This window comes from Arctopsyche grandis, chromosome 12 (genome assembly GCF_051622035.1).
Source record: "Arctopsyche grandis isolate Sample6627 chromosome 12, ASM5162203v2, whole genome shotgun sequence".
NCBI lineage: Eukaryota > Metazoa > Arthropoda > Insecta > Trichoptera > Hydropsychidae > Arctopsyche > Arctopsyche grandis.
This window is the reverse complement of record NC_135366.1, coordinates 13,050,138-13,076,052: the sequence shown is the minus strand read 5'-3', so window position 1 is coordinate 13,076,052 and position 25,915 is coordinate 13,050,138. Positions and strand designations below refer to the sequence as shown.

Here is a 25,915-nt window from a genome sequence, read left to right as displayed (position 1 = left end):
GAAGGCTCTTGATCGACGTTCGAAGCGAACGATCCATGGATGAGGTGTAGGGCTTGAAAATAAAATACTTTCTAAAGATGCAAATTCTTATTTTAATGTGAATGCTATCAGTAGAGGATGTACATACGTATGTATAAGTTTCTTGTTGAACGTGCCTGGTCGAAATATCGGAAAATCTTAAGGAAATGCAGGTGAAAAGTGTCGCCGTAGTTGGTCGTTGATCTAATAGTGAATTACGGCACGATTCAAATTGAGGCGGTTTCCATATTTTGGCGGTAAAATTATTTTGAATTTAATGGTCGGTGCACAGTGGAGCGGCGCTAACGGTGCCCCATTACTTTGCGAGCACCCACTTGGGACGCCTGGTCGTACGATGGCTTTTCATTCTGAAAAGTTTCAGTAAATAAAATGATTTTTCTTTTTTTGGCATCAAATTTATACGGTCCTCTATTGGCAAATTGGTCGCAACAACCAATTTCAATGGGAAGAGTAATTAAATGTATACATTTCGTACTTAGTAATATATATTCTGGGTTGACGGTCGATTTTCCTATTGTATGTATTTTAAGTGTGGTTTTCCTATTGTATGTAATATTCTATTTTTTTCGTATGATTCAATTCCATAGATTTCTACTGTAAATATTGAGCAATGAGAAAGGTCGTACCTAAATCCCAGCTGAATCTTACGAATAATATTAAATTGGACGAAAGTATGTGTATAAGTCAAACTTTAAGTTTAACGAAATTTGTGTATCGTTCTGGGATTAAATATGATAAGATGATAAATTGTAATAAGTTTGTGAAAGTTTTAAGTACGCAAATAAGCGTATTGTATACAATGGGTGCTGTATTTCATACGCAAAATAATTATGTGGAATATATATATATATATATATATATATATATATATATATATATATATATATATATATATATATATCTATATATATATATATATATATATATATATATATATATATATATATATATATATATATATATATATATATATATATAGAATATATATATATGTATATATATATATATATATATATATATATATATATATATATATATATATATATATATATATATATATATATATATATATATATATATGTATTATTTTTCATTTTGAATTTATTATTAAAAGTTTGAATTTAAATAAGCAATTTGATAAATTCAAAAAGACATTCGAAATGTATAAGGTAATAGTTTAAATGTTCATTTTGTATTAAATAATTGATCAGTAACTTTTAAGAAAATTTTGTGATACAAATAGCGGTCAGTAAGTCGGTTATTACTTTTTTTTTTGATAATATACCATACTCGTTATATGTTTGCCGAACAAATCCAACGAAGTTCCTGACCAATTAAATACAGATAATTTAATCGTTAATTTATTAAGACTTGTAAAATGTGGAAAAAACTCGTTTCGAAGAAGTTCATATGTATACATATGTGTACATATATAGATACCCCACGCATTTATTGTAGGAAATTATTGTTTTAAAATTTATGCAATTTTTAAACGTCATTTTTTACGACTCTATTTCATGAAGGCGTATTATTATCACAATTTGCACTAGTAAAAAGGGTTTATTCCTTTTAATAATATCTCAATGTACAGGGTTCACTATATATATAGGTACATAGTTCGACACGAATATTTTTAAGGTAATAGAAGGGGTCAGTTAGAAGCTTTCTAGCCCCACTTATATTAGTAAAAAGTCCTTCGATTTCTTTTAAAAAAGGTGAAAAATCTGGACTTTATTGAAAATAGTAAAACTTTGTACTATGTACATACATACATATGTATATACATATGTATCTTCGAAGTGACCTCTTCTAATACCTCCTATAAGATTTGCATCGATCTGTATAACATATAATATTTACAATAGAAGAGAGTGGTGATAACTCGATATAGAAAATTGACATGTTATTTTAATATAATCAAAATTTTAAATAATTTCATAAATTAAAATTGTTTCTAATAAGAAAATCAGAGAATTAAATAAACGTCTAAAATATTTGTATAAATATATGTATGTATTACAACTGATTGAAGATAAGGTACTCCGAATAAGGGAAAAAATATTAATCGACATTATTCAAAAATTTATAAAACTTTTATCAGACCTAAATTATAATACGCTTTTAGTATATGGAATCCTCATTTTAAAAATGAATTTTAGATTCGTTTTAAAAAGATATCTTTGGAACTTAATTCACTTTCTTATAACGAAACGTTGAAAAGTTTGAATCTCATAACACTGGAGACGGAAAGAGCAAGAAGCGACTTAATCGAAGTCTTTAAAATAATAAATAACCATTATAATAATTGTCTTAAGTACAAACTCATTACCTTCATTGAAAACACTCTCAGACTCCAAAAAGAATGAAGCTAAGAAAAGCCTTGTATAAATCGAATAAATTGATTTGATAAAGAGATATAATAAATTTAATAAATTGATGAAGAGATTCCTTCTTTTCAAACAGAGTGGTTACAGTTCGGAATAGTCTTCCCAACAATGTAGTAAATTCTGAAAACCTTAATATTTTTAAAAACAAACTAGATGTCATTCTTAAATTTAAAGGATTTTTGTAATTCTTCTTTTCATACTTTTGTTTTCTTTTAGTTTATTCTGTTACAGTTTCAGATATTGTTTTTATTTTTCTTCTTTTGGTATTATCTCTTATTTCATATTTTTTCTCATGTTTAATTTGTTTCTTCTTTCTTATTATTATGAATATCTACTTTTATTTTGTTATTTATATAAGTCAAACCCCGTGGGTCTATCTTTGCCGCCTTCCACATGTATTTAAATAAATAAAATAAACTATTTTATTAATATTATTTTATTGAAAAAAAAACTTTTTAAAATATTGGGATTTAAATTATTTCTAGTTTTAATTTTATTTTTAATAGATAAATTTTATAGAAATATTATTTAAAAAAATTTAATATTTAAAGATATTTAAATTTTCTTTATTTTAGTAACAATAGATTAAGTGTTTTAATCATATAAAAATTCTACTTTGAGATTTTGACTGATTTGAACTCAGTGTCTGTGTATTTTGGAGATAATTCGAATACCTTTAATCCGATCACACTGAAACTTTATAGTATTAATAAGTGAAAAGTTTATCGTTGAGACTTAATTTTATATATATATATATATATATATATATATATATATATATATATATATATATATATATATATATATATATATATACCACATATAATATAGGGCAATAGGCGGTTTCATAAAGACGTCTTAAGAAAGGATAGATGAAGAGTTTTCATTTTTATTTTTAAGATTCCAGAATATAGTAGAAATCGCCTATTTAATTTATTAAAAACTTATTTTTATGTGAAACGCATATTTTTATTTGTATTTTTTTAATATACAATTTAAATACATATACATATGTACTCACAAACGTTGTAGATATATTTACGTATGACTATAGTGTCATATTAGAAAAACTATGTAGTGTAGACACTGTGGTATATATATATGTTTATTAAATTACATAAATAAACAATAGCAACAAGTGTATTTTTTATATTATTTAGAAAATGATTTACGTGTATTTAAACTATATATTGAATCGTTATTTTATTTGTGTTTGAATTTCATTCAATTGTTTTTTTTATTGACATTTTTCTGGATCGAAATTCACCTACATCAAAACGGACAGATATACGTGTATGTTTTATATTGAATATGAATAATCTGTCAGTCTCGACGACCTTTCGAAAGAGTACATATTCGCGTGTCGCTTATGTCGTTTCGGGTGTGAGCGGTCTGTCGTGCGAAGGGCTACAACAAATTCGTTTGTCAGTTCGCGACGGGCGCTCTTGACGACGGGTCGCGCGCCGGCCCTGCCCGGAAAACCGGTTTGAATTTTCGTAATCTCGCGACGGGAAAGTCACTCGAAATTTTCCACCGCTTTTCCCGTTCAGATTCTCTCCCCCGCCCGCTGTGCAATTTCCTCCGCGTCACGAAATCTTCAACGGTCGCATTCGAAATCGAACGAGTTCGAAACGCACGACGACATTTCAGGTATTTCAGATAATTGCCAGTCGATTGGGTGTTATTTCACCATCGCATTCCCGGCGCACGAGGTATTTATTTGGCGATTATTTAGAATGTATAAATGTTCGATGTAAAATTAAAGGAACATTATTTCCATTCAAATTGAAAGAAAAAATAAAAATAAAATTTCACTTGTTTTTTTCAAGTTTTTTAACGCTTCTTTGTTTCTATTTCATATATGCGTTTAAAAATATTATACACAACTTTATTTGAAAAATTAATGTATGAAATAAAGCTTAAATTAAATTTTTTAGCAGTTTACGTAATATTGATAGATATAATTTAATATTAAAAAGCTATGAAATGGTTTGATTTAATTTAAACATTCATGATAGATTTAAAATTAATTTCATAATATTTGGTAGAGTAATTAATACAAAAGCACATTTCATGTGAAGTGTTCGCTTAATTGAATTGATTTATTATAAATACATATATGTTTACAAAGGTATTGGAAAAAGTAATAAAATCCCATAAATATTTGACGGTATATTTAATTTTTTTGTTCAATGTCAAATTTTCCAATTGAAATCTATATGTATATGCGGTGTGCGAATGGTCGTTTGAGTAATTAAGATTCGATTTAGATTGTAGCCGTTAGATTATTTCTAATTCTTGTTTATTCGACGGATAATTAGCAAACGTAGGGGTTGAGAGGAATTTTCGCAAAATTTATATGTGTTTTATTATGAATATTCATACGTTTTAATTGCCGAGCGGGTAAAGTTTTGTGGAATTAGAGTTGTAAGCTTGTGTCGCCGCCAGTAAAAAGTAATAAATATTAATGCTGCTTATGAAATATTTGACTTTGATTTAATACGCTATTTGATAGATTCCTGTATTATATTAGGACGTACATATGTATATGTTTAGGAATGGTGTTATGTATGTATTTTTATCGGTCGTTTCGGAAATGTCAAGAAAAACGTTTACGATGCAACTTAGCTCGCTGTTGTCTTTTTTAGCTTTATCGCAGTTTCGGTTTGTTTGATTATATCGAGCTGACATTTTCTCATGATCGTTGAAGATCTCAATTCTAGCAATGGAATTCAATATTTTTTTTATTTCTGATGAATTTCGTTCGAGCTATTTTTTATTTGAATCTGTACACGCGAAATAACCGCAACGGAGCGCAATTAAACGAATATTATTTTGGTAGATTTATCGTAACCATCAGAGCGTCTGTCTGCATATGAACATATGTATTATACATACATATGTATGGTCCCTAAATGTATATTTACGGGCAAACGATCGAGTTTATTCGCAACAAGTGGTTAATTATTGCATAAATGCTAGGTGAATAGTTGATGAAACATTTGCATAAATTAGTTAATTTGCTTAACAATCGCACGCATCACCGTAAATTATATGAATATTCGAGGAAATCTATACGTTGAGATTTTTCAACAAATTTAAATTTTCTCTCGGGATTCTCTTTATTTTTTTCGTCAGACACAAGAGAGAAATTTTGAGAATGAAAAAAAAAACTCTTTCTATCAATCTTTTGCCGAATTGGAATAATGTCGGTCGTGCCGGAAATTGGAAAAGGGTGGAAATTTTTTTTTTGAGGAAAATAAATGACATTGAAAAATCGTTACGATTAATTGCTGGACCGTCTTTGGAAAATTCAGATTCCGGGTAATTGTCCGCTGTTTCTTTTGTAAAGTGAATCCTTTTTGAGAGCTTTAAATATTTTATCTTCAGTTCATTTTTGTGAAAAATTGTAAAAGCTAACGTGCAATCAATTTGAAGTAATTCGTATTATATTTAATTCGTCATTTACTCAATAAAGAATTGAAATATATATAAAAAAGTTATTCATATACATATTATATGTTTAAAATTCACATTTCATATAAAATAAGCATTATAAATACATACATAGCAATTTTTATATAGTATAGGTATACTGTCTGTAATGGGAGAGTTGCTAAGTGATGGTAAATTTCGGATCGGCTTGCTTCACTTTTATGCCGAAAAGGGTGTCTATGTACATACATATTATATACGTTATATAAGTAACGTTCAGGAATATACAATGGGGTGGATCGATAGTTTCATATTGTGAATTAACTATGATCTATAGTAGAAACTACATAGATGCAGCTGCTCTGGATTGCAACGTGCATAATATATACTAGAATGATTTTGCATACTTGTGGAGATTATGCCACGGAGATTTAATGAGTGAAAGATACATATATATGTAAATATGAAGTAACGTAATATTTATATCAAAACGTACGCGCAAAGTTCAATGGCGGCAATCGTTGCGTACGAGAAACGTAGCCGAGTACAAATAAAGACACCCTATTAAATGGGTATTTTAGAAACGAAAACCAACCATTTCGAGTGCCCATTGTTGTTGGTCTAACAATGGACCCGCTTCGCCAAATGGCCTTTTAATTCGTTATTCGTTTTTTTCGGGTCTAAGAAAAAAAAAGAAATATTGTATGCAAGGCGAGTGGGTAAGCGAACAGGTGACGACGACGTTGAAAAGAAAAACGATACAATGTGAGGAAAATTCGACAGGCTTTCCACGATGGCCACACCAAAAAGCACCTAATTAGCGCGGCGTCTCGGCGTTTTCGATTCTTCATTCTATCGAGACTTTGTATTGAATTTTCAAACGATTTCGAGTGCGACCCGATCCCTGATGCTTATCAGTATTTAATAATATTTATATTAAAGTAACAACATCTCAATTCCGCAATTGAATTGTTTCGACATGGGAAAAAGAGGCTCAATAATATTTTGACATTTTTTTCGAGATAAATGTTTCACACATACAGTTATTAATTTATTTTATTTTATTCTAAAACTACATATATACTAATTTATATTTACCATTCCTGATAGAGGTGTCTCCACGCACCTCGCAAGAATGCACCCACGGTCTTAGAAGACGTGATGCACTCAGGAAGGGCATTTTACATACATATGTATGTGAGAAAGACAACACCAGATGTCTTCTTTTTCCTTACTCTAACTACAACTAAATTGTTCTTATTTCTAAATTAAATTTATTTTATTTACATAGTTGTTAAATAACGGACATAAACACTTTTTATAAATGTAGTTTTTGTAAAATATATAATTTTTTGTACTTCTTTTTATATTATTAATTATAGTGTCGAGTATTATTGTTATGAAAAAGCGATAATTTTTTTTTAAATTATGGGCTTAGTTTATGTTGTCGAATTATTTTGCCGTCGGCATTCATCATTTCAATTTCATTTTACTGATATCTATATAAACATCGTAAATAAAAAAGTGCTATTTTTAAGATTTTGAGATACTTCGTTTATTTTTTTCATTGCATTGTACAAAAATTTTACTAGCAATACAAATTTGCTTTTGATATACACTAGTAAAAAAGGATTTTATTAAAACATTGTCGCCGTCATATACATATGCATAACGTATTTCTGGCATAAAAACGATTTGGAATTCATAGCACTTAAGGCCTTTTTTTGTTCCCGGTATTCATATGTTGTAAACATATATTATATACATATCTAATGAGCCTCTTCTTTCTTTTTAACATTTAAAAATATTTTTTCCTAACGAAGTTCTTAGAGAATGCCACTATACGAATACATATCATTAAATTCTAATAGAAGTTTAGTAGTATTATAAAATGTAAAAGTGATACGAAACGATGATGCAAAACGCAATGGCTGAACTATTGATATGGCGTTTTAAGTTAAAAGAAAATAAAAAAAATAGTTCATTATCATAAAATCGAATATTCTTATACACGTTATATAATAATAATTAAATATACATAAATAAATATATATTGTATAAAAGTGTCGTCGTCTTTTAAATGAATTGTTCGGTAAAATGGCGGAGGGACTGGCATAATAATTGTGAACTGTTATGTCGTCGAATAGACTGCGCAGAGCACACGCAGCAAGCACGTTGTCCTCCATCGGCGTCTTCGATGTCGCGACGGACGCTCCTCCTAGTGATGATTGGTTCAGGTTGAGGTGTTGTTGTTTGTCGGGAAAATGCGGCGGTCGTCAAAGTGTGGGGCGGGCGCTCCGCCCCCGCCCTCGGAAGGGCGCGAGAATCTGCCGGTGGCCGTCGAGATTGTCGTCGTTGCCGCCGCTGCTGCTGCTGCTGCTGCTGGTGCTCCTCACCGCAGATCGGACCCTGGCCAGCGAGTTTCCGGAACGAGAGTGTTGTGACCCCATATATCCGGTCACCACGACGACCACGCCGAACCCCCCGTCGGCCATCACCGTTCCACCGGGAAAAACAGGTCAGTTCATTTTCTTCATTTTCCGTTTTTTTGCATGTCATTTTCAGGTTCGATTTAAAAAAAAAACACGCTCTCGCTGAAAACTTAAATGACGGTTTGAAAATGTTCTAGTGGTTTTTATTTTCACTTCTAATTAATTAGTTTCATGTTAAAATGAGAGGTTTTTCATTATGTACATATGTATGTATATACGCATGTACATATACAGCGTGTTATGAGCTAAGCGTAAAGCCTTAAACGGTTGATAGCTCATTTAGAACATTTCGAGTCACACATGCTTAAGTACAAAGTTTTTTTTTTATTTAATTTTTAAACTTTTTATAGTAAAAGCAACAAAATCTCATAGTTAATTGCTAATACTGCTCAAGTTATGTTAGTCAATTATTATTATTTTGTTTTTCTAAAGTTTATTCAATCAAATAAAAACAAATACAACTATATGTGTCAACAGAAAAAAAAATATTAGAGGCACAATAATTTTTCAAAAATTTGTCAAGTAGGAAAAAAACTGATATTTTTTTATATTTAAAAAATAACAAAATTTTCTTTAACAGGTAAAACCTTTTAAAAAACAACATGCCTGCTTATTGCCCTGTCTTTTAAGATATCACTCATGCTTATGTGTTGCCAATTATCAGAACAAGGGCGTAAAAACCAAATTGAGGGAGCGCGCCTATAACAAAGGTCGCCATTCACAAGCGACTTTAATTTAACTTAAAATGTACTGATTTATATTTTAAATATACTTAAATGACGTAAATGGCCTTTACATATATGTATATGTATATATCAGTGGTTCTTAAACTTTGCAGTGAGCCGCACCCCTTTAAATCTGAAAATATATTTTCGCGCACCCCTTGGAAAATGAGTTTTGGAATCTTTAATTTAGAAAAATACATTTATTGCAAGATAAATTTGTTTATTTAAAAACCCATATGTACATTTACATATTAAATAAAAAATAGAAATTCTTCTATTATTTATTTTCCCTTTATATATTGCACAAATACCAAGAGCTTGCAGCAATTATCCACGTCAGTTGACTCATCCAGTTGTATGTTTATTTTCAAAGGACTGACTTTTATGTCTTCTATTACTTGCAGTAAAAAATCTTCACTCAGATCCTGGATTCGCGATCGTTCTAAATGGAATCTGCTGGATTTTTTTGTGCTTCAGAATTTGCTTTAGTAATTATTAAAGTACAAGGTTTTATTAATTCCTCAGCAACCGTGTGAGGATTTTTTTCCTATCGCACAGATATGCCAGTTGATAGGACGCTTCTAACAAGGGTTTTTGAATTGTTGCGCCACATAATTTTGTAATTGTACTACTGGAATACCAAGCCTTCTTTGACTTCAAGATATTCAAACTATGACCTGCACCTTCACCATCATGCACATTGTCGAAAAGTTCTAACAACTTTGATGGTTTAAGATTGGAGTTTGAAAACATAAGATGCATTGAGGTCGTTGCGTACCATATTTTTCTGTTGTACGAGTGAATCCGTAACCAACATAATCGTATTTCCACTGGTGTTTTTTTCACATGGCGGGGTTACAACGGTTAATAATAATTAGAAAAAACGTATAAAATAATAATAATATATTATTCAAAATTTTGCGAGAAAAATTCTTACGTTTGTGTGCTTAAATATATATCGTATTCGGGCTTTAATCATTGAACAATTAAGTATGTGTTTGTTTCTGGTTTAAAATGGTAGATAAAGTTTGCAATCGAACTATCGTGTGTGTACACATGCTAGTCTCAAGAAGTTTTTTGCTATACTGCCACTGTCGCAAAAACAATTGTAAACAGTATACCAGTGGAGACGACGGTGTGCAAATTCTGAAAAAACTGTCGTTATTATTTGCGAAAAATGAGGAGAGAGCTTGACGCGATATTCTGCTATAAATTATATAATTTTAGTTATAGCTACCCAAGTGCTTTAATCATTTCTTAGAAATGAAAAAAATTGGACGATGTCATCGAAAATTTAAATATCACAAAACTAAATTTATGTATATTGTTTTAAGAACGCCTCCCGCACCCCCTGGTATGCCTTGTCGCACCCCATGGGGTGCGCGCACTCCCGATTAAGAACCGCTGGTATATATGTATATCTATCTAAATGGTGCGCTCCGTTTTACCAACTTGTAATATATCGAGACTCGTTTTCTCAACTTTTCGTCTGCTTAAAAACAGGAGTTTGTAAATTGTTTAAAAAAATGTATTTTGTACACATGTATGTATGTGATATCTTTTATATCCGAGACATATTGTGATCATTCATAGATTTTTAAGCTTTTGACACACCTATAAAGTATTAAAAAAAACGATTCAAAATCAATTCTTGCTGTATTTTTAAAATAGTTGATGTTTATCTCGTAAAATGAAGATTTCATTATGTACATATGTAAAACATTTTTGTATGCGTTTTGTATATCTACAAACTTTAGGAATTATTTTGTAATTTATAATTGTTTGGATTGAATAAATTGTGAATGTTTCGTATTTTCGAATGTTTTTATGGAATTGGGGTTTCTAAACAAAACAAAACGCTCGAATAAAGTTACATGATTTTATTGTTCGGTCAATAAACCCTCGTGAATATGAGTATAGATTTTATTTATAAACAACGTAGCGATCCCTAAACTCTGTAATAAAATCAACTCTCGCCCTTGACCCGACTAATATTTTGGTGAAAAAAGTTTTCGCAATATTTGTCTTGGAATATTCGTAAGAAGAAAAAAGGTATTCGGAATACACGTTTTCAACAATACATTTAACGAATTTTATTTGTGAATACGTTGAAAATCAATCGCCGTATATACCAGTGTACGTTGTATGTATGTACAGTATAAATCTTGTGATGATTAATTAAGGGAAGCATTAAGGGATGTCTGTGCCTTTTTCCTGCGGAGTCTCATCCATCTTCATGACAAGCCCTTAATAGAATAACAAACTGATACGAAAAACCAGTATCTTTGCTAAAGATTCACCTTATAATACAATACTCTATATTTTATATATGTATGTACGTATACGTATTTTATTAGAAGTCGTAACGTGTACGGTGTGTGAGGCATTAGGATTTCTCGTGTGTTTGCGAGCAACGTGAAAGGATATTAACTCGTGATTATTTATGGAGACGCGATGATGTATTGTGTTTCATCTCACGGCCAACCACGCACATACACCCCCCCTCACCCTCTCCCCGATACGTGGAAAATTCACATATATTCTCAAAGAGATATTTATATCAGGGAGTTCCCATTCTCGTTGCACTTCATATTTATTAAGCTTCTGTATATTAAAATCTCGTGGTATTATTTTTCCTTTATAAAGTTATGTTATGATGTTACGATGCTAAAGTTATGCTACGATGTTTTATGTTTTTATTTAAATTTGCATTGAATTTTTTTTATTGAAATTTAATTACTGCTTGTGATCAAATGGCGAAAAATTTGTTGCATTTTCTAGATCTAGATCTAGCTGTAAATACGTTTGAGATTAATTTAGCGCAAACAAATTTTTTATCGACATACCGTACTATGTACATACATATATCAAAATTTGGAGCCATTTTTTTTAATACGTTTATCAAATTTTATAGTAATTAATGGATTATATTCTTTATAATTTTCGGAAAAATTAATCAAAAAGGGATAGTTAAAAAAAACCTTGTTTTAGAATAATAGGATTTCATTATTGGTTAATAGAATTCCTGTTGCTTCTTTTCACTTTTTATTTTCTCTTAATGTTAGTAGTGGATTTTTTTTAAATAATGACTGATTTCAAAATTGCTGGGACCGAATAACTGTGTTTATTTATATCAGGGCTGTGGAGTCGGATCGAGATTTACCAACTCCGACTCCAAACTCCGATTCCAATGATTTTAGGTAGATCGAATTTTTTCACCAACGTATAAAATTATAAGTAATAAAATTAATAGCGATTTTCAAAATATAAAAATAAAGATATTGAAAAAATTACTAAAATTTGACATGTAAACCATTTGATTAAACTACATACATATGTATTTGTAATGAAAGATGCATAAATAAAAAGTAAGTCCATGTAAAAAAAGTAAGTGTATGTACATACATATGTGTATGAAATTCATACACAAATAAATCAATGAGTAAAAATCAGAATAAAAAAATTATGAGACGGAGGAAACAATCGGTTTTGGCCACAAGACATCAAATTACGTACAATTCAATGATTTTATTTATAATGTGATTTGAAATCTTGATTTTTATAAAGAAATTATTAAATTTTCATATGTTAGTGGATTTTCTTCAGTAAAATTGGAGACTCTCGTTGACACATATCTTGATACTATTAATTAAAGAAAATAATAAAAAGGAGTCTTAGTCGGTTGATTTTTTATGACTCCGACTGCGCTTGAAATGCGCCGACTCCACGACTCCGACTCCCACTCCACATTTTCACAACATTGAAAATAGCACAATCTCTGTTTTTCAAAGATTTATTTATTTCAGTGTCGTCACTGATTTCTCACATTTGAGCATTGCAAACATCATTGTATTTAACGATGGCTTCGTTTATTACGGTCATCTATGGGACATCATATATTTTTCGCATAGCTTTTACGAAAAACTGCAAGCTGCTTGCAATTCTGCGCGTCAACTATGCATGTAATTATTATATTTATAAAGCATCGTTTTGTTTTATTCAACGCCATAAGTATTATTGCTATGCGGCGAATTTTGAAGACGACAATTTTGAATGTAGCCTCACACAATTAAACATAGTTTCATATGTTGAAATAGTAGTCAATATGTAGTAGCACGTCACCGGCATATTTTCTCATGTATTCTGCGATGCATTTGCGTCAAGGCGAGTTTGTATTTTCAAATGAGCACAAATCGCATCGTTCGTTTTCAGAGCCGTGGTCGGTTGCAGCAGCCTGCAATTAGGCAAGCCAAAGGCCGGGTCCGCGGTCGATACTTGACCCGCCAGCGGTCCACGTCACCGTCACTATTGACGACCTCTGACGTCACACAGCCTGCACTCGCCCAAGGCCCACTTACCACCCTTTTAATTATTCAAGTCCCCGACCCGACATTGTGTCGTTGTAATGCACCGCACCGTTTAGCTGGGTTTAGCCCCCCCTCTCTTCTCATGTCCTCTCGATTAGCCACCCTTTGGTCGACAGTTCAGTCCCCAAAGCTAGAGCATTGGCTTTCAACATTTCAACATTACGCCCGGTGAAATTGGAATAACGCTTCGTGACTGATGTGATTGAATCATTATAATTTTGTATATTTTCGGTAAAAAAGCAATCAAAAATTCTTGCAGAAGTGAAAACATTCTTATTCATGACTATCCGCTCGAAAGCCTCCGATTTATTTCTCAGTGTAAAACTATTTATGTCAAACTTTTGATCGGAAATATTAATTTCGTAAAATATTGTATACACTTTGAAGTTCATACATAGTTCGATTATGCATTTAATTAAGATCTTCACGTTGTTTCTCTGGAAGAGTTTGCAGTTCGGTGAAAATTGGGTGTAAACCTGAGTGAAAACTTTGCAGTCCGGTACTAATTCGCGGATTGGCAGTTGAAAACTACTGGTTTGGAGACTGTATCGTCATTGGTGTATTGGAATCGAGTATTTATCAAGATAATGGAAATCAAACGCATCCTTGTGTATTTGACATGTGGAGTCTGGTGACGTTATCTACACAAATACATACATACATATGCACATATGTAGTATGTATAATCTTAGGGAATTTTATACGATATCGTATGTATGTATGTTGTTAACATTTCCAAATGGGATAAAGTGACGAGTTTTTGTAATTATTAAAAAATATGTGTGTTAAATATATTTTTAATGGATAATTGTATGGTGGATGGAATTAGTATCTGGATTAATTTGTCAACGGCGTCTTTCTTATTTAGTACTAGCTGAACCCGGCATGCGTTGCAACGCCACAATAACGCATGCAATTCCCGTTCCCGTTCCCGTTCTCGTTCTCGTTCCCGTTCCTATTCGTCGGAAAAACGCAGGCAGCGAACACATTTGAAATTATTGGGTTGCAATGACACTCATTCCCGTTTTTCCCCGTTTTGTTTTCACAGTAATATTCCCGGACACGCATACAACAAATTCTAAAAGTTCCATCTTAATCGGTTCAGTGGTTTAGGAGCCTATTCGAGACACACACACAGACATTCATTTTTATATACATATATACAGATATATTTATTTATGTATGTATATATGTAGGTATAAGAGTGATATTTTGCTTAAAGATGCTAAACATTTTTGCGTATTTTATTAAATTTGGCAAATTTTCCGCTGTTTATTGGAAAATTTACAAAAATTATTAAAAATAGAAAAGATATTTTAATCTGTTTTCGTTAAATAGCTTAAAAGTATAAGTCGGATTAAGTTTACAAGCAGATTTCAATCAAATATTTAAATCACTAAATTTATGTATATTTATGCGTACATACATATATTCAATTTGGAAAGCAGCGTCTGCATACTGTATTGATTTCTAGCTGAAAGGATTTTGGTGTGGTTAGCTTCAAAGTATTGGAAATTTTTCTGGGAAGGTTGAAGTCATAAATAATTGCGCTACAATTTCAAGAGATTGAAAATTCAAGAATCACTCACAACATTATGTGAATTATGCTATTTATTTCATTCTTGTGTATGAGAAAGACATATGTATAATGTTCTTCTTTAAAACTCAAACTATATATATATACATAAAAAATATGTACATACATACATACATAAAAATAACAAACTTAAAAGTTTATGAGCGGTTTCAGACTAGCGTTTTATACACGCGTATAAGCTCGTTTTTGGAAGTGCATGTAGGCGCATAAGTGTATATGCGCCTACGTAAGTATAAAATAAAATAATAATAATAATATGATAATAACTTATAATATTTTATATTTAATTTAAGCCTATATAAGTGTATATGCGCCTATATGCACTTCCAAAAACGAGCTTATACGCGCGTATAAAACGCTAGTCTGAAACCGCTCTATATCGCAGAGTGTGTAGTAAGAAGTTTTGAAAAATCGCGTTCGTTCCTTCGTTTTCAAAGCGGTTGGTATCTATGATTCGACATGTTTATATCATATCCGGTTTATAACCGGATGTTTACGTGCCGAAGCGTACCTACGGCTGCGGGCGCGTCGCTTGTGCCAAGCGCCACATACATACATATCTGTATCTTCGTACGGGGTGTATATTTCTACCGTAGATAAACTTACTTAGTCGAAGTAATTAAGGGTTGCAACACCCTGGGGTCGTATCGCGAAAGCCCCACGGCGCCACACATGTTATGGCGTAGAGGGAAAAGAGGGACGGGAGGAGGAGAGGCAGGGGGATGGTGGTGTACGGGCGACTCCAGGTTTTCCTCTCGCGTCCGTTTGGTAATCGCCAACTTGTTGAATATTTTTACTTTATTTTTTTTGGGTGAGGTGCGAAAAGTGCGCGCAAAGGTGTAATATTTTATATTTATCAAAATTTTGCCGCGCGTCTGTCTGTCTGTGAGCGTGTAAAACTTTCTCTCGTGTTTACAGCGCCTGTTAATAAACGAAAGCGAAATAAACCGTCAAAGAGAGCGTGTGTGTGTGTGTTTGTTGATATGTGAGTACTGTGTTATTTTCGCATTTGTGATTATGGTTATTGAATTGTCTCATTTTTTTCGGTTTATCTCAGCGATTCGCAAAGCACGCTTCTTTAGAACAAATTTTTTTTTTTTTTGAATAAAGGATTGATACATTGAATATTTATTTTGATATTATTGATTCCAAATAGAAGGAACACACATTGTATGATTTGAAGTATTTTTGCGGTCCTTCCTAGCTTACATACATAGGTATACCAGCAGAATAGACAAGTGGTTAGCATATAACGTTTTGAACAAAGTGGTCACGGGTTCAAATCCCACTGGTCTCTGTTGGCCAGACCTTGGATTTGAGACTCCAGATCGATCATTTCCCATCAGAGTTTGCCAATTTATCTGATTTTCATTAAAGCGGTTCCAAAAAATTGGCAACCCTATCCATTTTCTCGCAAAAATCTCGAGCTTTCAGCAATCTCAAATTTCGCTGAATTGTATAAAATGCTGCACATTTACAAATTTGACTATAAATGTGTCTGTGGATATTAATTGATATGTATTTACTTTGTATAATACTTGTATCAAATGTAAGATATTTCTGGTCAGGAAGGCGCATTGGGGTTACTGTTAGGCCTTCCTGGTATAAATAAAAAATAAAAAAATATGTAAATTTAAAAATTCTGCGCTCGAATCTTTTGAAGATATTTTATGTTAATACTGGAAGTTGGCAAATCATATTTTTTTAATCGATAATTTTGACTGCTCTTAGTTAGTGTGAATTGATTTTCCTATATTTTTCAATATTTAGTTATATGAATATATAATTAATTATACGCGGGGGTTCACATGTCTTGCATATCCCCGCATCATAGTAGCTACGCCACTGATTTGTGATATCTAAGTTACCTATCAGAATTAGATAATTTATTTGATTTAATTGTCAAAGCGGTCAGATTATGATTTCAAATGGGTTCGGTGATTATTGGTCACAAAGCGCTCGCCCAGAAGTCACTAAAATCTCTATAACGGAACATCTGACAGCCGAAAAGTCCATCATACTAACGATAACTATCATACTAACGAGATATTTAATATTTAATCGCCATAGTTCTTTATCAACTCAAAATAAAATAAAATTATATCGCGCGCTCATATTACCATTATTAACCTATGCTTCACCTGTATGGAATAACGCCCCGAATACTAACCTTTCCAAGCTCCAAGTAATACAAAATAAATCCCTAAAAATTATTTATAATACACCCATATATACTAACTTGAAAAAACTGCATGCCATATATAATATTCCGTTTGTGACAGATATTACTAACAAACTAACCACTAGATTATATGACAGAATCACTAATAACCATACTAACACACTTGTGAAGAGTCTCGGTGATTACAACAAAATGTCTATACCCTCCAGGTATAAACACAGATTACCTAAACACAATCTGCTTTAGGTCATCGATTTATTGAGTCTTTAATTAATATTATGTATTAGATGTATTATGAGCATTTATAAGGATTGTAAATATGTTTTTGAGCTCTTTTTCCTATTATGCTGTAGATTAACATTAGAATAATATAAAACTATGATTACTAACCAAATTAAATTAAATTGTAAAATAGAAAATGATCAGTAGATCGGTAGCTATTAAAATAGATATAAGATGTATTGTGAACATAATTTCGTAATAATAAAAAGCATTTAAAAATCAAAAATAATATCGAGTGCCAAATATTCCATATTCGCGATGTTCATGACAAAAATCGTCTTTTGGTCGATCGTGATGTGTCTAATAATCTTTTTAAATGTACATATGTATATAAAATACATATATAAATCACGATCAGAAGTTTGGGCTTATTTTTTTTAAGAAAGGAGCACAGTTTACCCGTCAGTATATATACATATGTAATAAATGTGGTATGCATTGGATGCAAAAAATCAATAACTGCTGGGCTGATAAATCATTTGAATGTCATGAGTAGTTGGTGATGTCGAGTAATTGGAGACACTATTTGTGGCTATAGTCAAAATTAAATAATAAAAAAATTAAAAAGCCCTCGCGAACATTAAAAAAAAAATCTGTTTTTCTCCTTATTTGGGGATCATAACGAATTCGTTAAAATGAGATATGATACTAAAACCCGGCTAAACGCACTTTTTGTATCCATATGTATTTTGTATACATAGGTAGATATGGCGAAAATGAGTATAGGGGGATAAATAGGCGTTGTTACAATTTCAAGGTGGAAATCCTCTGTCAAGGAGCTGTCGTGATGATATGTACGAAATATGAGACAAAAAATTCAAAGCCGGCAGCCTCACAAGATGACACCAATGTGCAAAAAATACGTAAAAGCATACACCTGCTGTAGTTACAACGCCGAAAATCGACTAGGCGAATATTTTTTTCTGCTGAAAGCGTCACGCGGTGAAATCCGTCAATTTACATATTCAAAAAGGGTCCGTTTCCTCAGCGAAAAAACAAAAAAGCTATTAAAAAAGTGCCGTGAAACGAGGAGGACTTAACCGCAAACCTGCAAATATGATCCTCTCATATTTTACCGGGAGAGAAGAGGGTACGGGGTTTGACTGCGGCTACGTGTCGTGGCATCGACAGTCCGATCAGAATTTACATGAAAAATGGCTAATGAGAGTCGGCGAAGGATGTCAGTTCCCTCACAGAAGCTCTCCTCCCCAGACACTAGAGTCTACCGATTCCGATCGTTCATAATGTTACCGCTCAAATTTGGCCGCGCGAAAATTGGAGGGCCCGGGAGGGGCTCGTAAAAAACGCGTTATGTGATAAACGTCTCTCTGTCCACCCCCCCTCCTACGCGCCATCCAGAATCCGTTCACCTGAAGGAAGAATGAGAGGAAGAGGGCATTTCCTCGGCCATTTTCGGGCCCCAAGCCGTCATCAATCAATTTTTATAGAAGGGGGTACGATACGTGCCAGACGTGCTGCCCTCTCGAGCCTCTCTTCTCTTTCTTGCTCACTTCCGGTGGTCCACCCCGTAAGGCTAAGGTCCGAAACTCGGGGCCTATTTGTTCTCATTGGTAGGTAGAGGGGTCCTCTCGAGGATAGAAAGCACCCGCCCAACAAATAATAAACGTAAAATATATATATTAGAAGGGCTAAGAAAGCCCTCACGTACTTATATGAACGTCAAAGCCCAAAAGGAAGCAAAACCCCCTTGAAAAATATTCAAATTAATGCTAACGTAACTTGGACTATTTCAATCGCTGAAAGATCCAAAATATAATAAAAAAATTTGATTTTTGAATTCCTTATGAAATTCAGTGTTAATTTAAGTTTTGGTAAATCAAACTTATGTATAATATGTGAATCATTTTTTGACATTGTGATTTTTGAGGTTTAATCTAAAATTAGACGATATTGATATTTTTTATAATAATCGAAAATTAGTCTTTTAACCAAGGACGAAGAAATTATTATATGTACATTACATATATGCATACATATGAGCCGATTTGATTAAAAGTAGCATAAGTCCACTTTCCTTCATTTCAAGAAATATCTCGTAAAACATTTACATAAAATGTTTTGTATTTAACAATATTTAAAAATACTGGTGGCCTGTAATACGTGTATTCTGCTTTTCCGAGATTCTAAACATATCGAATTAAATGAGAAGATTATAATTTGTGAATTAAGTCAAACAGAAATAGCGTTTTTGAAATTGAAAATTGGACCATTTTTAAATATAACGGCTCATTAGTTGATCTATTTATTATATGTAGAAAAAATAACAATAAAAATGAACTTTGTCCCTTCTTTGTATGTAGTACGAACACAATTTATGTTGTATTGAAAATATTAGCATAAGTTTAGTTTGTGGGGTTTTGCCAATAAACCTCAATTGAAAATTCCGATAGTTTTTCCTCTCTCGTATTTTCCGAACAGTTGACTGCTGGAATAACTAGGCAAACTGATTGAAATCACAGATATGCAAACACTCACTACTAATACATGCATAATTTTTTTACGTGTATGTCGAAAAATTGTACGTAATGTACATATGTATGTACATTGTAAATGAATGCGTATATATGTATGTATGTATAAATTGAGTGAGTTTTGTGTGTATGTAAGCCATTTCACAATAATATCGATGCGAAACGGAAAGAACAAACAGAGCCAGTGTTCAGTCGCGAATAAAGCAAACGAGTGTGCCCGAATGCAAATAAAATGCGAAATGAGGAAAGCGCGATCTATTGTTGAAACAGTGCGCGACAAAATTCGGAGTTCATTTAAAATCATACATAGAATTTGAAGGTCTTTGAAATATTAGTCAACCGGTAAGGGCTCAATGTTTACTGAAATGGATGAGATAGCAACGATGTATTATTCATATATTTATGTACATATATAATTGTATTCGATTCGATCACCACTTATACTTCTATTCGATTTCTGGTATGGTTCAATTATTTATTTATCTATGTATGTATGTATGTATATATTTTTGATTGAATAATATTTTGGTGATTCGGAAGATCGATTGTGCGCCGTGTATTATGTGGTATAAAGTTTTATGATAGTGATCGGACACGATCGTTTCTGATAAAACGGCAGTTCAAATTTAGACCGCGGTTCTGTAACGTACGTATATAAAAACATTTTACAAGCTTTCTTCAAAACGTACGCAAGTTAAATATTGATGGTTTCATATAAAGAAAGCAATGAAATCTTTATCGTTCGTTCGGCTTCAATCTGATCCTTCGCGGAAGGACGTCGCATCATGAATTATTAAATCGGCACAATTTTTTTAACGTCGTTGTCGGCGGTTACGCTCACTGTAAGAATTATTCTTTTCGGGCGGAGAGGACAACACCTTTGGCACGCGTTGTACTCATTTAAAATGAAGAAAAAAATAAGAGAACAACTTTGGAAAAAAAGAAAAGTGCGCTCGCGCGCGCGCGGAAAAAACCCGGCGTCGCGTCGCGAAATTGATGTCGTTTTATATGAAAATTCTAAAGAAAACAACCGGCATCTTGGCCGTGTGTCTTTTTTATTATTCGCCGTTACCCGTTCCACCCCAAGCTACCGGTTTAGAACCGGATGGAGAAAGGAGATATTCACGGAACAAAGTGAAACGTGCTCGCGTACACGTATTCGTCGAACACACATACACACATCTCGCTCTAATCAAATTTGTCCCGTTCAAAACGGAACGCATATCGGGTTACGAAAGTCGGATGAGATTTAAAAAGTGGCGTAGAGCCGTCGAATGTCTTCGTGAATTACGTATGAAAGGGAGGAAATACAGGGAAAAATACGCGCGGGGGGAAAAACATCTACCTATGTATGTATATCTTCGTATATATGTACATATACATATGTATATGTGTTTGTGTTGGAATTTGATGTAAAAAAAAAAAACGAGAAAAACTGATGTATTAAAAACGTTTGCGAATCAAAATGCAGAATTTTTATTTTACATAGATATGTACATATGTATGTATATACCAGGAAGGCTTGACAGGGAGACCCCAATGCGACTTCTTGGACAATTAATTACAAACAATGCAGCATTTTTATTACATAAATCACTGTATTTCGAGAAGCTGGAAAGCACGAAATTAACAATTAATTAAAATAATTAAATATTTAATCTATGGATTTTAGACTAGTAGGTACATACATTTTTACAAATTGTACATACATAATACAGAAGATTTGTGACAATAGGTAAGAAGATTTTAAGGAATCGTTTCAACAATGATCAGATAAAATTGGCAAACTGATAAGAAACGATCGACTTGGACTCACAAACACCCTAGTCTGACCAACAGTATAGCGGGCTCGAATCCAATAACCACTTGGTGCTAAAGATACACGCTACCACTGAGCCATTCTGCTGGAATATTAATATTTGGGATTGTAAATATCAACTATTAAATAATAAAATAAAATGGAATGCTCGAATGTAGGAGGTGTCGAAGGAAGAGGGACCAAAAACGCCCATTCTACCTATCGACTGATCTGCTTTTTATTACATTCTTATTTACTGATATGTCTAATATGTACATAAGTTAACGTTGAGCTGTTTACCTTTGTTTGATATTCTAAACTTGCGTAGCCTAATGTGGAATAGTCTTCCAAATTAATTAGTAACTTCTAAGCCATTTTAAAAATAATTTTGATTGTTTTCTAAAAATAATAAAAGGTCGTCTCTTTTGGTTTTAATTGTCATTATATTTTGTTCTCTGTTCTTTTTATTTTATTATGATTATTGCTTTTATTTCATGAATGTATTTGTGTTATTAATGTATAATTTACAACCCCCTTAGGCCTATGGGTATTTTTAAATAAATAAATAAATTCGAATATTCTGAATATGTATGTATGTACAATTCGAAATATTGATATACATACTATATTTTAATCACCCACCTTTAAAACACTCTTTGTTGTATTCTTAATATTATTATAAAATTAAATTTGTTCGCAACGTGTATCGACGTGTTTTTTTTTTAGTCTGTGGATATGTTTATTTAAACTTTTAGATATTTGTAAGATATTCGTATCGTATACATATAAAATATCAATAGAAAATCTATGGATTTTGCATACGTTTTATTTATTTATTTAAATTTTTATGTGCGACGCATTTCGCGGTTCGAATTTCGACTGCATTAATTTTTCCTCTGTAGTAAATTTTGCCAATAAATGACGATATTTTCAAATAAATTGTGCCACTGAGAATATTTTACTTCGATTGAAATTTATTATTTTTTTGAAAAAAGGTGTGAAAATTGGTTTTAATAAAAAAAAGTGATTGATGTTTTAAATTTGTATAAATAATTATTATTATACATATGTATGTAGAATAGAAATATTCACATTTTCCTGCACAATTAAATTAGTTTCAAAAACAAATATACAAAATTACTAACAAAAACGATTAATCTTTTAAACGCACTGTGAATCGAAGACAAATGGCAGACGGCTGCAATAAATCTTTCCGGTGGATTAAATTCGATGTCTAGAATAATTTAATAATGTCGAGTATTTATAGTAAATTTTCATTTTGGACGATCGATTCATTTTATAGTATTATAATGAACGTTCAATGTAATTTATTGCACATTGAATGTTTTCTGATTTTATCATACAATATTATATAAAAGAGAATAACACGATATGTTTGAAGTAGAATGGAATGGAACGAAACGTAACGTAACGTCTTTTATGAGGATATTTTCAGTGAATTATTTAAGATATTCTGTTTATTGAAAAGAATTACGTTTAGCTCCCTTTCTCTCTCTTTTGCGTTTGATTAACCCGAATCGAAGAAAGGTTGAATGCTAAAATAACATTTTATTGAGTGATTTTGCTATTTTTAAATCTGAAAGTATAATTAAAAAGAGACTATTCTATTATTATATTCTATTCTCACTTAATGCTAATATATTATTGGCATTTAGATAATGTAACGGTGGAAGAAATTTGCAATTTTTTTGTATTAGTGCGTGTTTTATATAGCTTCAAAGTGTGTTATACATTTTTTATTTGCAAAGCTCTCGCCCTCGCGCATAAGAAGACCCTCCGCCAGAGCTTATGCGAAAATTCGTCGGCGCAGAGAAAAAAGCTGGAAACTCGTTTATATCAATTTGGCCGGGGGGTCGTTAAGGACCGTAAATTACAAGCGACATAAAAAACAATCTGAAATTTGATTTTTCGTCGAAAATTATTTTTTCGACGGGCCGCCTCGTAGCAATTTAAACGCGAGATAGTGGCTCCAAATAAGCGGGTAATATTTTACTGCGAGCTCGCTCTCTCTCCCCCTCCACCCCCCCCCTCCCGCCTTATGCGCTCTCCAAAAATAAGAGGTTCCGTTCATATTTCAAATTTATAGGACAAGACCTCCAGATTTAATCTATTAAAAGGCAACGCGGTACTACGAGGAATATTTTATAACAAAACGCGACGCGAGATATATTCGCCGGTGTATGTACTATTATACTGTTATTATTATATACGTCTTGCTTTATCCGCGACGAGGCGTCAAACTTCAACTTTGTGAATGATTATGAGGTTGAATCTTGGAAAATATAATGTATAATATATATTAGCTAGTAGCACGGCTCGGTGGTTGGGCTTTTGCCTAGCACAGAGAGGCGCCGGGTTCGATCCCGTGAGTTGACCTCCGTTGAAAATAATTTATTCGGACTTGGATATTTGTGACTAGAGGTCGATCGTTTTCTATCAGAGTTTGCCAATTTCTATAGTTTCATTGTTGAAACGGTTCCTCGATTAAATTGGATAACAACCTTCCTACCTACTATGTCACCACTATTTGAGTATGATTAATGTACAATAAAATTGATATAAAAGTTAAAATTCATAGATGTCTCGTTAATTTCGAGTTTTCAGTGTCTTGTAATTCAGTGACTTATGTAATAAAAATGCTGCATTGTTTGTATGGCCCAGGAAGGCGCATTGGGGTTTACCTGTTAGGTCTTACTGGTATATATGTATATAATAAAATAAAATAAAAAAATATTGAGAGAAATTATCTTAAGATCGAGGTAACTATTATATAATATGTACATATATAAGATAAATTATAATTAATAATCTTATTGAATAATTTTAATTATCTGACTCCTAATATGTCAAATGGATTAAATTAATAAATTTGTCAAATGTCAAATAGATTAAATTAAATTAATGTCAAATGGATTAAATTAAAATTTGTCAAATGTATTAAAATTGACAAAAATTTGTGCTCCATCCCATCCATATACATACATATTTATGTCTACATACATATATGTAATAGTGTTATATTTTTAAATGTTATTTACATATATAATGTGTAAAAATAATAGATGTATTTAATTTAAGACAAGAAAATTTACCCGATTTCCATTTGATTTATATGTAATTTAAATAAAATAGAAGAAATATTGCTTTAGTACAAACTAAAGATAGTACTCGCATATAGTGCTATCTTTAGTTTGAAAGTTGATATTTTCATTAAATTAAAGAAACAATGCGCTCATAACGATTTATATAGCATACATATATATGTATGTATGCTCAATATTTAAATAAAATAAGCAAAACAATCACTAGAGTACATAAGAATGCAGGTGATCGCGCCGCGAGCACTGATGAAGATGATCGCATGCTCATTTGTTCGCGGATGGAATGAATTGACTGCAAGGGTTGTGCATCTTGAAACCGTGATAATACTTTAGGTATTAGGGTGTGGTTTATGTTTCACTTCCTTTCCAAAACCACCAGTTGAAATATCAACGAGCGTAACACTAGTTAGTTAAAAGGGTGTTAATTATGTAATTGAATTTTAATTTTGACCGTATCATTTTGATAAAAAAATAATGCACACTCATATACCACGAATATATCGCACGAAAAACAAATTTTTCAATATTAGTTGTATTAATTATTCCAACATTCAATAAATATGTATATTGCAAATGAGAAGAATCGTCAGTATTTTTACACGTCTTTTAATAGCCTGTTAGTTCAATGACATTCCTGACCGTCAAGAAATTGTGATCTGATTTTGAATCCCTTCCACTCTTCAGATCGCTTTGATATCTTACTAATTAGCTAATATTGAAGCAAGTTAATAAATTAGAGGAATTTAATCATTTAAAATTAAATCGGAATGTTGTTACTTTTACAGCAAATTTTTTCACTTTATTTATATTTTCACTTTATTTATATTTTTTCTACTAAATGTTTTTGGTGATATATAAGTCTTTAAAAATTAAGGTATACCAAGTGAATCTATATGATTTCTAAAGAGACTTTGTATGTATGTATGTTCGTTTGTTTGGTTCATAGAATCCGTGGCATCATCGAACAAATCAAAGTTTCTATGCCAACGATTTTGAT

General features: G+C 31.9%; 2 protein-coding genes across 2 annotated transcripts in view; one reads left to right on the top strand and one right to left on the bottom strand.

Annotated features, from left to right (window-relative positions):
* LOC143920309 (myogenesis-regulating glycosidase-like) overlaps positions 1-25,915 on the bottom strand; it is a 950,780-nt gene that overhangs the window by 298,943 nt on the left and 625,922 nt on the right. The gene's annotated exons all lie outside the window — the stretch shown is intronic.
* The window catches only part of Gfrl (Glial cell line-derived neurotrophic family receptor-like), a 236,736-nt gene continuing 218,815 nt past the window's right edge, over positions 7,995-25,915 (top strand). The window contains exons 1-2 of the mRNA XM_077443325.1: positions 7,995-8,351; positions 13,323-13,338. Coding sequence (XP_077299451.1) covers positions 7,995-8,351; positions 13,323-13,338 — 373 coding nt within the window. The remainder of the gene's footprint in view (positions 8,352-13,322; positions 13,339-25,915) is intronic.